Source organism: Paramisgurnus dabryanus, chromosome 16 (assembly GCF_030506205.2).
Source record: "Paramisgurnus dabryanus chromosome 16, PD_genome_1.1, whole genome shotgun sequence".
In the NCBI taxonomy this organism is placed as follows: domain Eukaryota; kingdom Metazoa; phylum Chordata; class Actinopteri; order Cypriniformes; family Cobitidae; genus Paramisgurnus; species Paramisgurnus dabryanus.
In genome coordinates this window covers 6,822,158-6,840,751 of record NC_133352.1, presented here as the reverse complement: position 1 = coordinate 6,840,751, position 18,594 = coordinate 6,822,158, and the positions used below count along the sequence as shown (strand labels likewise).

Sequence of the window (18,594 nt, the reverse complement as noted above, 5' to 3'; positions counted from 1 at the left end):
TGCCATAGATATGTATATAAAGGCTAGATGGCTCAAGGCGGAGTCAGCTGTGTCGTCACTTGGCGGCCATCTTAGGTCAGTGCTGCCATAGTGCTGCTCCCTGCTGCTGTGGACGGAAGGTGAGTGACATACGCCAACTAAAATGCTCGTAACTTGCTGAATTCTTGACGGATTTACAAACGGTTTGGTTTTTTACAAACGTTATTAACGTGGCTATAATTCTGGATGCTTTAACATGTTTCATGAATTTTTTATTTATTTTTAGTATACGTATTCAGTGTCATAGGTACATCTTTGACGTTTATAACAAACCAATCCGTTTGAAAATCGGTAAAAAATTAAGCAAGTTATGGTCATTTAAAAGTACCTGCATCATTAAAACTCAATGCTACGAGTGAGCGAGCGCCCTGTCCTAAGATGGCCGCCAAAATGCGGACGTTCCACTCAATTGGCCATCAGCGCGGACGAGCCATCTAGCCTTTATATACATATCTATGATCTGTGCTGTTGCCTGTTGGAATTTTCACCCCAAAATGGCGGCCGCGCTACGGAAGCGCCACCTAGTGACTGTTTACAGAAAAGCACCAGAGTTACGCCTCGCCTCGGTTCTACCTACGCTCTTTGATGCGGCGTCAATGGATGTCTACACATGGACCCCCATACAACGAAAAGTATTTTGATTTTAACAAACATAGCCTACGTATAGAAAACAGCAACGATAGGGATAAGAAAAGTACCACAGAAAAGCAACATATACATTTTTACAGGTGTTGAAAGTAGTTTGTAGATATTTTCTTCCTGGTTTACACCTATGGGACAGAATGAGCCAATCAGCTGCAGGGAGCTTTTCAGCATCATGGATCCTGGCATTGTTTAATATCAAGCCGCTTTTGTCTGCGCTTAGGCAAATAATAAGTATTTAAAACATTTATAAGAAGCACATTCCGGAACAGCTTGCAGTTGAATTAAATTAAAGAAATGACGACCGACATCTACAGGTATGTGCACTTGAGGATGCATAGTGTTATCAGAGATGCATGCACCACAGAACATCATGCATGCACATGTTGTCAGACATGTGTAAACTGCACACATTAAGTGCAAAGCCTGCATATAGAAATGCAACACAGTTGCATGACTGTTTGGTGTGTTGGGGTCACGGGATCATAGGACATTAAAACAAAGGAGTGGCTTTATTTTTGCACATTTTCATGTGGTTACAAGCACGGGTCCGGTGTTTGTGTCTTAATTTCCTCTCTGCAGTTTTTTCCTCATTAAATGTATCCATTCTGCCATGCGTTATTTTAGACCTTAATTTCGTGTCGTAAAATTCAGTGTTCAAAGCGGGTCATTTGTTTGAAGTGCGTCGCTGTAGCGTCTCTATGTTCTCTCATGCTACATTCAGAGTGCGCGCGCACGAGATGAGTATCGTGTGCGCCATTTTAGCGCGTCTCTAGTCATCCGGGCAAGATGGCGCTCTCGCTTTGTCTGTCTTGATCGGCATAAAATCAGTATTTACTCTATGGATGCACTCAAACACTTATTTGATCGCACTAATGGCGCTTTTCCATTGCATAGTACCCCACGGTTTAGTTTAGTTTGGGTCGGGTCAGTTTACTTTTGGGAGCTTTTCCATTGGGTGCAGTACGTAGTACCCGATACTTTTTTTCGTACCACCTCGGTTGGGGTTCCAAGCGACCCGAGCTGATACCAAACGTGACGCGAAAACACTGTAGATCACTGATTGGTCTGAGAGAATCGTCACGTCATCGCTATAATGTAAATATTAGCTTTAGCTTACTGCTAGCTTGCGCTGTCTCAAGCAAACATGTTGTTATCTGTGTTCAACTATAAGTTTCCAAACACCCTTTTAGCGATGAAAAACATCCGCAGGTTGAGAATCCAGGACACCATAACAGTTTTTTCCAGACTTGCAGTTTGTGGCGGCACATTCGCGACGAGCACGTCCGCATTATATATGCTTATGCAACTTGAATGAGGCTCAGCGGAGAGCTGTCGACTGACGCCACGGGTCGGGTGTTTGAACAGAAACTGTCATATGAGATAGAGGTAGTTATAAACGCGATGTGCAAACATCTATTTGAGGTGGCCAATTTTAATTTTGTGGCAGACTTAGAAATAAATGAATGTATGGGAATGTACAACAACGCTCTCACGTGTATGATGTCACAGCAGTAGGCAGCGTAAATATAACGACACGCCTATAATCCCTCCCACTCCGAAGTGATACTAAACTCGATGGAAAAGCTAACCACGCCAAAGTGAGGTGAGCTGACCCGACCCAAACTAAACTAAACCGTGGGGTACTATGCAATGGAAAAGCGCCATAAGAGAACGGCATTTCTCCTGCTGACAGCCTGACGACATCTCCGAGGTCTGCGCGTGAGATGAGCACAGAGATCTTACGGTGGGTGAAGTGAAGAAGCCGGGCATACACACATGCAGTTGTGCACTTCACATACATGTCTAACTATTGCAACTAGTGAGATGTCGACATGGCTCATTTTATAGCGAGTGTAATCCTGAGGTAATTAAGTCACGCAGTTATTTAAAATATCGATCATGTGTCTGTCTGTGTTAGCCGGTTGTATTTGCAGTGTTCATATGCTACAGCTAGGCCCTTTCTTCACCAAATTCTCAGTACAGCATTCAATATTGTACATCAACATACGTAGAGAGTTTATACAGTACCGTTTCATTGCGTCTCTGAGGTGATTTCTTGTTAAATAGACACGTGCATTTAAATCAGTTTAGAAGCGGTGTCAAATAAGTTGTCAAATGTTTTAACATCAAGTAACGTTAAGACTAAGAGTAATCGGTATGATTTTATGTAAATGTACATTGTTTCGTTAGTGTATTTGCTTTATCTTTAGTGTATGCATGAACTGATTGTTTTGTTTATTAGCGCGCGCCAATGAAATGTCTCCTCAGGCGCGCTGACAATCTACAGACCGGAAGTCTTTCATTTATGTAATACTATGGAGTTTGTTTATTTAATGGGATTTTTCTTTACAGTTGCGTATAGGTTGCTCACAGGTGATTTAAAAAGTTGTTTGGATAACTTGAATAAATCAAATTAAAATGATTTCCAAATTCTCTGGTCCGAAATGAAAATCGGATGCTCTTAAATATTCAAACTTTTGCGACTGAACCTTAAAGCGAAATTAAAACTATAAATATTTTTCCACTTAAAAGATAACACTTTATTTTTTTTTTATTTAAACACTTTGGTATAAATAATTAAGTCTGAAGTATGACGTATTGCTGAATTCATAATTTTTAAATAATTATTAGTGTTCATAAGCAACACAATATTTTCTTCTAACTCATGTACAAGTTGAGACAATCGCTGTTTTCTAAATCGTCTACTTCCATACTATAGAGTAGGTGAAAGTCATTATGCGAGGTTAAAGGATTACTTCACTTTCATAAAAATAAAATCCTGATAATTTACTCACCCCCATGTCATCCAAGTTGTTTATGTCTTTCTTTGTTTAGTCAATAAGAAATAATTTTTTTTTTTTTTTTTTGAAGAAAACATTCCAGGATTTTTCTTTTAATTTAATAGACTTGGACCTCAACAGTTTACAGTTTCAGTGCAGCTTTAAAGGGCTCTAAATGATCCCAAACAAGGCATAACGGTCTTTTCTGGTGAAACAATAGTCATTTTTAACAAGAAAAATTAAAATTAAGCACTTTTAAAACACAACTTCTCCAGCGTGACCTTAAGTATTACGTAATCACATTGAAAGGTCAAATATGTGAAACACACATTTGCGGACCATCGGAACGGTCCTTTTTCTTCACACTTGTAAAGACTGGGGTGGTAGTTTCGCATACGTTATCCGTGACCTTTCGATGTGATAACGGATTACGTAAGGTTGCGCTGGTGCGTTACACGGCTAGTGCAAGACAAGAAGTTGTGATTTAAAAGTGCCTTTTTTTACTTTTCTTGCTAAAAATGCCAATCAGTTGACAGAATAAGGCCCTTATGCCTCGTTTGGGATTGTTTAGAGCCCTTTGAAGCTGCGTTAAAACTGCAATTTTAAACCAAATTTAAACTGCAAATTGTTGAGGTCCAATAAAGTCTATTGAATTAAGAAAAATCCTGGAATGTTTTCCTCAAAAAAACTAATTTCTTCTTGACTGAACAAATAAAGATATAAACATCTTGGGTGACAGGGGGTGGGTTAATTATCGGGATTTATTTTTTATGAAAGTGTAGTATTCCTTTAAGTGCTCAATATAGTTCTGTGTAAGTTCTACGGCATAGCCTCAGTTTTCATTCATACTTCTGCGTCATCGTCCGTGTCGACGTGCACTTACACGTGCAGACCGCTAGGTAGTATCCACGCGTGTAACCCACAGTAACAGTAAATTAGCCAAAGGTGGCGGTGCTTGGCCAGTTAACCCTCTAGAAGCAGCAGCAGCAGTTTGTTGTGTACGATTTGAGAAGTGATGGAGGTAAATAGACAGCAGCGGCTATTGTTTCAGCTTTAATTCATCACTCCTCAACTTGACCCATCTTTGTTTTTACCATAGTTAGGTGAAATCTGTATGATGACCTGATGGGAGGGCTTCTAGAGGACTAATCACAGCGCTGCAGTCTGCGTAGACACGCACATTGTTACAATTTTGCAGGGGAACGCATCAGGCTGCGCAGAGCTACGTATAGCATACGCCGTATAACCTATGCACGACTACAAATGGCACTTTAGTAGTATGTATGAATTCATAGTAATCAAAAAGCAGAAACTAAAAAAATTCCTGGATGACCTACTTACTACTTCCAGCTATATTTTTAGTTGTGAATTCGTTAGACACTTTACTATCCCTTGAACTGAATAGCCACCAAATTAAACCACAAGAAGTATTCAAGCGGCCATATTAATATGCCCGACCAACAGAGGGGTCATTGACTTAAAATTCCAGGGTTTCCCGCAGAAAATTTGTTAGTTAAGGTGGTAGGGTTGTGCAGGTGGTCGGGCCAGGGGCGTGGCAATCAAAGGGGCGGTCATGATGAAAATATTTTTATTTAAAACACTCAAATAAAACTAAATTTTGAAGAAACTATGGCAGAAAATGAACACATACTAGATTATTAATGAATTAAATGTTTTATCAACAGGCTAGTTATCCTCCAGACATTGACGGACCATGTCTTTCTCTCTCATTTCGACCATGTGGCGTGTGCCCGCTCGCAGTGTGAAGCGCGTCCATGCTATTCTCCGAGATGCACTTGACGGCCTTTTGTGCAGCGATTTTTTTTTTTTCGACCTTGTTAAGGTGGTAGGATATCCCAGCTTAGGTGGGCCGCCGAACTGAAAAGTGCTGCGGGAAACCCTGAATTCTACATTCGGTTTACCATCAGTCCCACAGGATTAGTTAAAAAACTGTGTATATAAATGAATAGTTACTTCTGATGTTATTTGCAATGTTTATGTTTACTCTGGCAGAATAGGGGAAATCAATCTTAGTGTGCTACTCATGTGCTGTTTAAGATGTTTTGTGTGTGCACATTTTGGATGTCAAAAAGCCGCATCTCAGGGCTTCAGACAGCATGTGAATGTGTGCAGATGTTCACAAATACTGTTTTCTTGTTAATGTGAAATGACCTCAAAGTATCTGTGCAGTATTACTTATGGCAGGCTGCCACTAATAAATAAATGTATAGGAAACACTGCTCTATATAAATTAATACTACATGGTTGGCTTGTTGTATGATTTTGGGGTCAAATATTTTGTTATTTTTGCAATGGTTGCAAGATGGTGCCGCAGATTGCTGCCTCGGTTTTGAGCTCTGCTTTTAGTTCATTTTGTTTAAATCCAGAACTATTAGAATTAATCTGCAAATAATTACCTTTTGTGTAAATGGTAAAGTCTTTGGTTAATGTGTAGGTTGTGTTTGATGGGTCTGCATGTGATGCACTCATCTTAAAGGAGAGCGCACAGGCAAACGTAAGCATGGAGAGGAAAGCTCTCTATTGTCATGGCAGCAGTGAGTGTATGTTTATAACCATATTAACGTGAATGGTGTCTCAACATCACTGTGGATAAGCGCAAACACGGGGAAGTGCATTGTCTACGCTGAGCGTAGCTGTGCCTCATCGTAGTTTCAGATGTTGCAACAGACGTAAAAAAAAATTTACAACGTCGGACTTACTGTCAGATTTTGTGAGGCGAGCTGACTAACAATGATGATGTAGAAGCCGCGTGCTTACTGGTCATGTTGTAGTATACATATATAATGTTGTTTAATATAAGCAAGATCATTTTGTTGTTGCGTTTTTCATTTAAGAATAATAATAAACCCACCATGTAAGCAACGCTTAACATGGAGGAAGAGCCGATTGCCCAGCTTGGACCTGCGGGCTTCCTGTACCTGCACACACTGGCTCAAGCACCTAAATCAAACATTTGTTGCATTCGTATTGCTGTTAATTTAAAAGTAAAAGCAAAGGATCAAGCGCAGCATTTAAACAATTACCACTAATTCAAAAGTGAAAATAAAAAGCCCCTCCCACCTGTTTGTCACATGCTGATTAACCGGTGGGAAAATTCCATCACCGCAAAATTAGGGCTGAACGATAGATCGAATTTTCATCGTCATCGCGATATGAACTCACGCGATGAACACATCGCAACAGACAGCCTTGACGCGATGAATGAAGGGAAAAAGGTAAGCGCATGTAATAAATGTTTGACCTATCACGTTTAGTCCTGAAGACATGGTTTGCGCGTTCATGCTATTAGGCCAATCAGGGGAACCCCCAAGTCAGATTGATTTGTGAGGTGTCAGTTGCGACGCTGTGCCTGTTAGCAAATACGACGGCAGAGGAAGGAGAGAAGAGTGAGGAAAATGTGTTGTAAATGAATTTCATTATCAATTTGATTGATTAGTTGTTGCCGCCCCCTCACAAATCGTCTGAAGTTCTAGCCTTTGATTAGCGCAAAGGTCAGAGGTCATAACTTGCAAAATACACCTTGCAAATTCTTGCAGAATTCAAAACTATGGGTGGGAGGTCTTTCTCTTGTGTTGCGCCCAGGTTGTGGAATTTTTTTGACTTCTTATTAGGAATGCTCCATCTTCTGATTGTTTAAAGAAATTACTTAAAACGCATCTTTTTAATTAATCTTTTAAGTTATAATTTTGTAGTTGTTGTTGCTGCCATTGTGCTGTCATTATTGGGTAGCGTTGTTTCTTTTTCTTGTTTTTATTATTATTTTTATAATTTATTATTATTATTATTATTATTAATCTAGAAAATGCTGATGATTTTGGAAAAGTAAGAGAAATTTTGAAACTTAAGGTTAGTTTTTAATTTTGTCTGGCCTAGAACAATTTTTTAAAAATCTCTGGTTACAAACCCGACTCTCTAACCCAGGGGTTCTCAAAGTCCGGAGTCCGGTCCGGATCCGGACCCGACGGCAACTTGATCCGGACCCGCGTCCACTTCATATTACAAGTGCATTCATTTCTATGTGATTGATTAAATGTGTGCATTTGCTATTTTACAAATGCATATTAAACTTGTAAACCATTCGTTTAGTTTTTTTTCTTTTTAGATTTAAGAGTATTCCTAGTCCGAAAATAAAACGAGTTATTTAAAAATTTCCTGTGTGACGCTGTAGCCTTCACACCCAGATATTACGCACAGCTACTTCATGTACTACGGCTTTTGATCAGTCCTTACCAATCACTGTTGGTTTGAGTCATTTAAAACATGCATTTAAAAAAGCAACACTCGTCAAACATAATCTTATACATATTCTTTATTATCATGAAAATACCTGAAAAGGTTTGAAGAACAGCAATATAAATATATCCTAAAGACATTTCCTGGAGCTGCGTGTTTCTGGTTCTTCGTCTGCAGCGCATATTAAGTTTCTGCCCGAGAGCACCCCCTGGCTTTTGGATGTAGCGGCATTTCACCGTAATTCATTGAGAAGCATAGCAAGCATCATCAGCCAATTTATAGGTGCACCCCTAATTTTGGTCAGTGTCTCTGCCTACCAACCACACTTTTTTTTGCCATGGTTTATGCATATGATGGATAACAAACTGTGCCATTTCTCTAATTAGGTTTCTCTGTATTTTGCAGCTGGTTACTTTTGGCATATTTCTTGTTTATTTTTATTTTTTAAATTTACTTTAAATGCAAAATACACTTATGTTTTTCCCAAACTATTTGTGTTGATTTGTCATATAAACAAATGATTTACATAAAGTTTTTCCGGACCTATGAAAATTATGGGAATTCAGATTTGGACCTTTGAATGTAAACTTTGAGAACCCCTGCTCTAACCACTAGGCTACAACTGCCCCCCTGACTCCTTGAAGAGACCTTAAAGGGCCTTTGAATTTAAAATTAGCCAAGGTTTGGGAACCCTGGTATAACAATGTGGTTATTTGGTTTTGATCGTTTTTTTTTTTTAAACAATTATTATTGCCTCATCTTTATTATTCATGTCATTTTAAAGGTTGTTTTTTACCATCAACAAATATCAGATTACTTTATCTTCATCAATCCCCAAAATAAGTAGTTAAAACACTTCGAAATTTTGTGATAAATTTGATGGAATTGAGGATTTCTTAAAGTTATAATAATCAAGATTCAAGATCAAGAACATCATAATCAAATTTTTTTATCCGTATGAGTTTCTTGTTTGTCCTCAATGTGAAAAGATGAATGGTTCAAATATGCTGATGATGTTGAAAAGCAAAGATTCTGCAGGACAACTATCACAAAACATAAAAACTGTCATTGATCAGGGAACATTTTGCAGTATCAGGTGGATGTAAACTCTGGAACTTAGTTATTTTTGAGTTATTTTTAGAAATTCTGTTATTATTCTGTGTTGCAGACTTTCTGTAAACATTTCAAATGTGAAATAATGAATTTGTTCTGGGCAGGATAAAATAAAAAACAAACCTTATTTTTCAAAATTCTTTCTCTTTTTCCAAAATGTTCAGCATTTTCCAGATTCTGCAAGGTTTATGTAAACTTAGCACCTCAACTGTATCTGTGTTTTTTTGATCACACAGTTCACTAGGTTGAGTTTACCCAACTTAAACTTTTGGTTCACAGCTACATGCAAAATGTTTTTGGTGTGTCGTAGTCACGCGCTTATAAATGTAATACAATTAATAAAGCCTAGTGTGATTTCTCCTTTGTTTATAATGTACTTCTGCAGAAAGTTCCAACCTTCTTTAGGTTTGCAATTTAAGACTCTGTATTTATGTGACTACACTACCATTCGCCTGGTTAAATTGTAATGCGTGTAAAACTGTGGCAGCCAATAAAATATTTTTGTATTGTACGTTGTGAGTTCTGTCTTTCTGGCAAAATATATATAGTTTTTAAAAGTCCTTATCTATTTATCACAAATGTTTGGAAGAGACATAGAATTTTGGGGTCAAAGAGTAAGGATCATCTAGGGTTGTGCCAATACTATCGTGTCGGGCTTTAATGATGCGTTTGGAATAATTGCTTCAGTTTTAATAAGGATGCGGTCATGACAATGTTGCTCTTGAGTAAATTAGCTTATTTTTTTGTCCACCAATCAAATTGCTTGTCATAAATGAGTAAAAAATTAACAAATAAATAAATTGGTAAACTAGTGAGATCACCAATACACGATAGTATCGGGGAGTGGGACACAAGCTGATAGGACAATCTTGAAATGGAGCATATCGCCCAACACTAGCATCATCACCCACCAGTGGCAAAAATTTTAAGCTAAAGCAGATAATAAGTTAAGCTGTTGTCATGTTCTTATACATTGTTTCTTTTTTTTACAGGTCAAATAAGCTGAGCACACTGGTTTCTAAACTTCATGAGTTCTTGGGTCAGTCTCCAGACAACGAAAACTTTGAATCTCACAATACTAAAACCTCCAATGGTAAGAATCAATTTACACCCAAGTGACAGTGTTTGTTTTATATACTATCTGCAGCACTCCAGTTTGATTGTACCTTAGCCAACTACAGTGCAAGTAAATCACTCGCATATGCAATATGTTGAAAGGTTAGCATTACAAGCTCATGTGGTCCATAGTGATGACCAGGGGATGACTGTGTTGTTCGACTTCATGCGGTGCTGCATGAAACTAAACATAGCTTACTTAACTAGGCTGATCTTCGGCTTCACTTCAATAAGACTGAAATATGGTCAGGTGAAAAATGTATATAGCTGTCGTTCAATGCGTTATTCTCTTATTTTTAAACGATTAGGCCACACCCACACTATACTAACTTGACTGTACCGAACCGTACCAGAGTGCGATTGTAAATAATGATTCATTAGGTTTCATACTTTGTAGATGCATGTTAATTTATCTACTGATATATTATTGAAAATGCCCTTTCTTAATATGCGTTGCCTTCTGTTTTGCATTAGTTTTGTACATTTACAGGTGCACAAATACTGGCCAATTTTAATTTCATTAAAACACCGCTGTGTTCTGTATCCCTCTGTAAATTAGCACTTATGTCTAAACAATGTTCTAAACAATGTTCTTATTTTAGTTTTTTTTTTTCCAATAAATATATATTTAGCTGTAGTATAGCTTGTGTTAATCTTTTCAAAGACATGTAGAACCCTGTTTTTTACCTCAGTGCACATCGTTGTTGTGAATTGAAATAATAATTTTTATTTTAATAATGTTTATAAATGAATGCGGTAAAACCTAGTGAAAAATCATTGCAAGGAAAATTCCTTCATCACGACAGCCCTATATTCAAAAATCAGTATTTGCAAATAACCTGAATCAAATGAATGTCTGTGTGTGACCTCTGTGTTTAATAGCTTATATCTCATTTAATTAAAACTAATAAAAAAACTAACCACTATTTTTACTGCAGTAACTATACCATAGTTTATCTATGGCTTTTGTAGTAAAACCCAGAGTAACCACAAATTTACCATGATATTTGTAATAAAACTATGTTAATAGAAATGCAGGGCTCTAGACTGCCCCCAAATGGTGGCATTTTGCCAACAAAATTTGAGAGTGTGCCACTGAATTTTACATCCAGTCGCACATGTGCGACCAGTAAATTTGACCTTTTTTACAAAAGTGCACAAAAAAGTGTGACACTGAATTTGAAACAGCACATTGTAATTTCTGCATCTATCATTATTAGTAATACAGTGGAAATTAGTAGAAATGTGAATATTTGGTTAGCATGTTGATTTATGGAATGTGCCCCTAAATTTTTTGGTTGCGCCCCTAAAATTTTCAGTTGGGGCCACTGTGCTCCTAGTGAAAAAAGTTAGTCTGGAGCCCTGCAATGGTTATCAATCTGACAAAAACGGGGTTACTAAACTTTCGCTGTCATAAAGGAGTATTTACCTATTATTATTTTAAAACACTGCTCATAAATATAATTTTTGCAATAAGTAGGCTAAATGGATGTGGTTTGATATTTAAATGTTTGGTTTATTCTTTTATAAAATTTGAATAAAAAATGATCATAATGGATAATAAAAATTGGAATAACACCTCTTTAAACAATATAAATTAACACCCAGGGATTGACGTTACTGCGGGAGAGAATGCCCCGCTTTCTTCCTTATGCAAAAGATACGCAAAGTTCTCTGCTGATTTTGGACATACCGATATGATTTATACATCATTTATACAACGATAAAAAGTCTAGTTTTTTTTGTCCACTCCCAATTAAAACAGAATGTTGGGCTTTTTGTAAAATTAAGAAAATAAACATGATGTTCATTCTGTTCTCTCCCCCTCAGTGAAGTCTTTTCAGAAACGCCTCAGAAAAGTTACCTATAACTTAGCGAGTACTTGTCAGACAAACAAAAAATAAATGTCTACATATTGCTTGGAATGTCTGCTTTTACTGAGATGGCAGGCCAGAGCTCAACATTTTTGTGATGAAATATGCACTTTCTTTTCTCAACTTTTCAGTCATAAAAACACCTGCAAGGCCTGAAAGAGATCAAGCCTCAGCCAAGAAAAAGTAATGCAAAAGTAACATAAGCATTACTTTCTATAAAAAGTAACTAAGTAATGCAATTAGTTTACTTTTTTGGGAGAAACTTAATATTGTAATGCATTACTTTTAAATGTAACTTTCCCCAACACTGGATCTATATGCATATCTCACGCTTTGCAGCCAAGGGACAGTCAATGCCTCATCCAGTTTGTTCATTCAATGCTGTGAATCTTTGTTGTTTAACTCTGATTCTGAGTGCAGCAAACCGGACATTTGAAAGAGCACGAATGTCAGGACAGGCCAAAACGTCTTAAGTGCCCCAAAAATCTATTATACCTCAAAAGTGTTTATGATACCAAGACATATTATGTCAACAGATCATAGTGTATTTGTTTCCTAATGTCACAACTTTTTAAATAGTAATATGCTGTAATCAAAAATAAATGATGCTAATATGTAGTATAATAAGTAAGGGATAATGTAGAGGCAGCCGGTAGTTATCGGGAAATAAGCCCCGACAGTGTGATCAGGACCCGACGCGAAGCGGAGGGTCTTGTATCACACTGAAGGGGCTTATTTCCCAATAACTACCGGCTGCCTCTACATTATCCCGCTTATTACACGGCTACTTTCCACATAAGAAAAAAAACTGGACATGAATATGAATTTGAAACATTTTATTGGCATATTTGTTTTAAATTAACATTTTTATCCTTCCGCGAAACTTTGCACAGATGCATAAAATGATCGTAATACCTTATTAAGATCCTCTGCTTCATACTTGTCTATCTCCATTTTTTTCTCTTTAACCAGTCTTTGAGAAGTTTTAATGCCCATTCTGTATTTTTTTGTGTGTTGGCTTCGTAGCTGTCATGCTCTATTTTGTCAAGTTCAGTCTCAGTAAGCTGTCTGTGTCTTGTTGTGGTTGTCGAGTGTTTGTCACAAGATGGCGCCAAACAGACAGTAATCTTTATTGATCTTTATTGGCGCGGAGCGATTTTACTCGTGCAAGTAGTCCGGCTATGCGTTATTATTTTGGAGCGGTTATTATTTGAAAAGAACGAACCTGCAAATGTCTCAACTGACCAATCAGAATCAAGCATTCCAGAGAGCCGTGTAATAAGTATTATTATAATTATTATTAATCATTATATTATTGTTTATTCATTTATTCATTCATTTATCATATTTCTATATTTTGTATTTCTTATTAATTTTTCCTTGCTTATGTATTTTCATTGTCGTTTAGTCTCATGTTTGTGAGGTTTCATGAGCTGTTTTGTTTGTATGAATAGAGACAGATAATGTTTATTAAGCTCAGGGTTTTAAGGGGTGTTACTGTTGAGCAGTTTTGGTATATTAATCCATGTAGAATTTATGCTGGGAGATGAAGTTTGAAAATTGAGACATACGCAACTGAGATTGTTTAATAAACTCTGTTACTTTTTACCATCATAACTTCGTCTCCTGCTTCTGCTCTTCTCTGGCTTTAATCCATCAACCTCTTGACTGACGGAAGACCGTTAAACACTTATTTTGGGATTAACAGCTCTGCTGAGTAACTGATATTTTCTGGCGGGATCTGGCGTCCAGTGCTTGATCCTAAATATTGTCTGGCCGGGAGACCTGATCTAACAGGGCAGAGTACCATTTGTCAAGATATACAGACAACACAACAAAATAAATTTTTGCAATATTTGTAGCGCTGTAAAATCATGATTTAATATTACATCCACTTAAACAGTGGAAAATACTTTTTCAACCTTTTTCTGCCATTTTAATTTCTATAGCAATGATTGCTAAAGTCTATTGAAAACAAAGGTCAGATTTGAGGAGTTTGATGTACCAGTAGCTGTTTCACCCCATGTTCTATTTGAATGTATTAATGCTTGTGGCTTTTTGCAGGTGAAATGGCCACCAGTGAAGTAAACACCCCAGAGGAGAAAATGAATGAGGTATGTATCTGCACGGCTCACATCAACATCATAATCACAAATATACATTCATGTCAGTCCAAGCACACTTAACTGTTGTCATTCAAAAATTATTAAAAACATGTTACATACATTTTTATAATATGTAGTTGTGTGTTTTGATTAAAACATTTTTATTTGATCAGCAAGACACACATATTCAACCAGTTTTTAAAATTAAATTTATCTTTTTTTTTTAGCCCGGTTGTTCCTCGGATTTGACCAAGCCTTCATCTTCACGCTCAAAAAGGTGAGCTAGGTTTCAGTCATTGTAAAGGCTCTTAATTTGAAAATAATATGTGAACTGAATGGATTACTTGATTTAAATGTGTTGTCAGAACTTGATTCAAGTATGTACTTTCTGCATGGCTATAGGACACCAATAGAAACTGTAGAAAATAATGATAAAAATGTTCTGGACTCTACCACTGTTTGCTATTGGTCTGTCAAGTGTCGACATGTAGTCCGTAATTGGTGAATTGTACCATTGTGAGGAAAGATTGTGATGAATTTTTAATTTGGGAAGTTTGTGGAAGGGTTAAAATGAATCCCTTTAAATTATTTCTTCTTTTCTGAATTGAAGAAAACCTTCATTTGTGACCAAGCACACAGCCGTAGAGGAATCTGAATGTGCTACTGAAAGTGGTGGTGAACATCAGGCGGGAGCAGACAGCAAGCAGAGCGGTTTGGACATCAGCAAGCTACCACAGGGTAAATCCTCAGGCTTCTCGTGTCTTCTGAAGCTCATGGTTTAAGATGATTTCTAAACCTCCTGCCGTCACTTTTCACAGGAACAGTTGTGGTGAAGCCAGAGCCGGTTGGTAATGAAACTAAAGATGAATTCAAAGGTCCAGAATTTCGTAACAGAGGAATAAGTAAAGTTAAAGAAGAAGGCGCACGAAAACGTCCTGGTGAGTAATGTCGTTTGTACGGTACGGGTACATTTAAATGAATGGTTCTCAACTGTAGGGTCATATCTTAAGTATGGTCTGTACCTTTCCAATATCCTTTGTGGTTTATCAAGGCTTTGTATGCAAGGAAACTTCATCTCTCACTTATAATAATATACAACAGTATTATCATTTTTATATAATAACATTTGATTAGGCCTGTGATGCTTGTCATAACCACCGTCACAAACTCAATTAATTGCTGTTCTTTCAAAAGTGAAAGTAAAGGCTCACTGCTGCATGTGGATTCATAAGTGATTTAACCCAGCTTACACAAGTACTCCATTTAAACAATTGCCTTTAATATATATATATTAGGGCCGGGACTCGATTAAAAAAATTAATCTAATTAATTAGAGGCTTTGTAATTAATTAATCTAAATTAATCGCATTTTAATCTCATATAAATATTTGACCTGAGAACATTAAGAAGTAATTTTTACATGGATTTTTATGAATAATGACTGAATACATAAGCTTAACAAAATATTGTTTATTTTTGTTCAACCATGTCGTTGTACCCGGAGTCGGGCTAATGTCCACCCTAGCTGCTGTATGTTTTGCATTGAGATTATACTTGAGGCTCGATGTGCTGCGGTGATATGTGAATTCCTTGTTCCATATCTTACACACAACCATGCTCTTATCGACGCTTACCAGTGATGCGCGGGTCAATGTATAAACAACCCGCCCGCAACTCGGACCGCAACGAAAAATATATATATATTATACCCGACCCGCTTCCTGGCCCGCATTTCTTAAAGTAGTTTGTTTAATATTGCAGGGTTCGGGACTTCTCAGGTTTTGACTGTCTGTGTTCTGGTACCTATGTGCGCGGATGCCCCACCTCGCGTATAAAAACAACAAAACATAATATACTATATATAAAATATATAAAAATGTGCATAATATATTTTTTAAGTTGCACATCGTTTATAGGTTTCTTAAGTGGGATTCGGATGTGAAAAGCGCTGCATAATGTACGCGCCTTTAGTGTTACCATTGAAACTTAACAAAATTAAAAAAAATAAGAGGTGATATATAGCTTTAGCCTACATAAATGCTTATTGCTTTAATGTTGCGAGTTCCTCTTCAGCTTTTCTTGCTGTTATGTTTATAATAGTTCATTGTTCAGAGTTCATATTGATGATCTTATAGTCAATTTAAAAATGTTCTTACAAACTGACTCTATTCGTTTAACTTTTTTCCTTTACCTGCCGTCGCTGTTCTCTGTGCGTGTCCTCCGTCAAAGTAGCCTATTAAAATTAATATGAAGTTGATTTTTAAAAGTCTTAAGCACACCGCAAATCAAACGTGCTGCTACAGTATGCTCTAAATGCGCGTGTAAATTTAACTTCTGGGCAATGCCAGGCTGATTTTTTGAAAAGTAAGTGATATAGGCTACTCACTGCATGTTTTGGCATTCGGTAGCATATGCATCAATGAGATGCACGGTGTTGCTTTTAATGTTCTTTTTAATTTATATTCACAAAACCTAACAACAAAACATTGTTTATAATTACGAGACAAATTATTTGAAACGAAATTCGTTTTAAAGTAGCAAACAAAACTTAAATTAAACTCGTAATAAACTAATTAAATTGAAACAAAACAACATTACAACAATATTTAAACCCAACAATACTCAAACATTAACATATAACAGACATTAGGATACATGTTAAAATAATCTGTAGTTTGTTGGTAGATGTTTATTGGGCAAAACCTCCGTTGCAAACCTCCATTTACCAGAATAAATCATTTTTACTTTGAAATTGATGCGTTGTCACGTTAAAATCAGCTGTTCGTTTAGGTTCCGTCTACTTTTATTTACACTGCATCACAACCCCGGAGTTCTCGAACTAAAACAGGGTCTGCAGCATTTACGAATGACTCTATTAATAAGTGCGATTAAAATGCGTTAAAATGTTTAACGCGTTATTTTTTGTGTAATTAATTAATCTTAATTAACGCGTTAAAGTCCCGGCCCTAATATATATCTCATGGGCACTCTGAGGCTCGGCTCGAGCACCCACCAAAATGGTCAAGCACATTATGCGGAATTGCTTCACATTTGCTTCACATGTCACTTCTAAAACCACATGGAAAACATAACCGCGCTGCTTTCCTCCATCTTTTCAAAGAACAAAGGCGGTCCAGAGTGTCTTGCGTTGCTAAGTAACCTAAGCATTGCTTGACGGTGTGACGAGCACCCACTGGTGGAAAAAGAAATCGGCACCTGTGAACGTGCACGTTTGTTAAAGCTCACATAAGGAGCCGAATGCATTTATAGCAGTTGCAGGTGCCTTTTTTGAATAATTTTCAATGGGTAGTGTGCGTTATGTGTCCTTTAGTTTTTATCAGATTTATAAAAGACACATGACCCCACTGGGGCGTGCCACGGAAAGGGCGAGTTGCAATCTAGCAACACACACAAACCCACTATCTTTGGATAACTTATGATTCACTACATGCTTGTGTCGTTTACATTATATGCACTTATGTGCCGATTTCCAACATAACACAGAAGCAGAAGACTCATGACCCGGTTGGGACTTTTTAAAGAAATCCAGCGTTAAACAAACACACACGCAAAACTTGCTCCTACCCCGGATAAACAAACTATATCCATTGTTTCCATAAGTCTGGCTTATTTCTCCTTACATCCAAAAACACACTTTTTCATTAATGCCATTGTTGAGTCTTGATATAAAACAAAGCTGTCGTGTGAAGTGATGCCTGTAACTTCTAGCGTCCTCGGTTCTCGATCTCCTGCTGATTGACATGTGGGTGTGCTTTTTTCAGTTCCAATAAAAGAAGTCTAATACGTAATGGGTACCTATGGTTGAAAAGAAACTTTCAGAAACTTGTATGAACCCTGGCGAAGTCCATTCGGCACAGAAATACTCTGTAACACGTCCAACTGCTTTTTTGACACTTTGCATTTGTTTAGCATGAGGAAACCAACCAGATGAAAGGCTTTGTTATATTCTCTTCATGTATATTATTATGTGATTCCTCACAGAGGAACAACTCCAGGACATTTGTAACTGCACAGCATGTGGACAGCAAGTGAATCATTTTCAGAGGGACGCAATCTTTCAGCATCCAGCCCTACATGTTCTTATCTGCAAGGTACGGTCCTGCATTGACTTCTGACAGCCAGCTGTGTGTCTGTATTTCTTTCATTAACAACGTTTGCCTTTTTACAGTCATGTTTCAAGTACTACATGAGTGATGATATCAGCAAGGATGAAGATGGGATGGATGAGCAATGCAGGTTAGTTTTTTTTCTGTTTACTTGTGACCAGACCAAATTTATGAATAAAAAAGGGTTGTCACGATTCACTTATTTCAGTTATCTAGTTCATTCATTAAAGTAGCACCATGTGATCCCCCCCCTCAGTGTTTTTTTTCCCCAGTGCCAGCATTTTTTATGATTTTCACAAATGTTTAATGTCTCCAGAAAATGTTCTTCTTTAAATAAACATGCAATATAGAAATAAAAGATTTGTGTAGGTTTATTCAAAAATACCAAATTTTAAAGTTTTCAAAGTTTTTTTTAAAGATTAGATTCAGAGTGATTATCAAAACATACACAGTTTTTACTGGTTTTGGATAAGTGGATGCTCCAGTGTTTTATAAGTTGGGAAAGAGCGCCACCTAGTGGATAATAAGAAATAGGAGATAA

The 18,594-nt window shown here is 37.1% G+C and overlaps 1 protein-coding gene across 2 annotated transcripts in view; it reads left to right on the top strand.

Annotated features, from left to right (window-relative positions):
* Window positions 1–868: 868 nt before the first annotated feature.
* Window positions 869–18,594, top strand: part of atrx (ATRX chromatin remodeler) — a 62,672-nt gene continuing 44,946 nt past the window's right edge. Inside the window, exons 1-9 of one of the 2 annotated variants that reach the window (XM_065249163.2) lie at window positions 1,409–1,557; window positions 2,352–2,428; window positions 9,824–9,924; window positions 13,886–13,935; window positions 14,154–14,203; window positions 14,537–14,664; window positions 14,745–14,864; window positions 17,929–18,038; window positions 18,116–18,183. In XM_065249163.2, the coding sequence (XP_065105235.2) occupies window positions 2,409–2,428; window positions 9,824–9,924; window positions 13,886–13,935; window positions 14,154–14,203; window positions 14,537–14,664; window positions 14,745–14,864; window positions 17,929–18,038; window positions 18,116–18,183 (647 nt within the window). In that variant the 5' untranslated portion in view covers window positions 1,409–1,557; window positions 2,352–2,408. Of the gene's footprint in view, window positions 999–1,408; window positions 1,558–2,351; window positions 2,429–9,823; window positions 9,925–13,885; window positions 13,936–14,153; window positions 14,204–14,536; window positions 14,665–14,744; window positions 14,865–17,928; window positions 18,039–18,115; window positions 18,184–18,594 lie in introns of those variants that run through there. The other variant, XM_065249164.2, reaches the window with a different exon arrangement.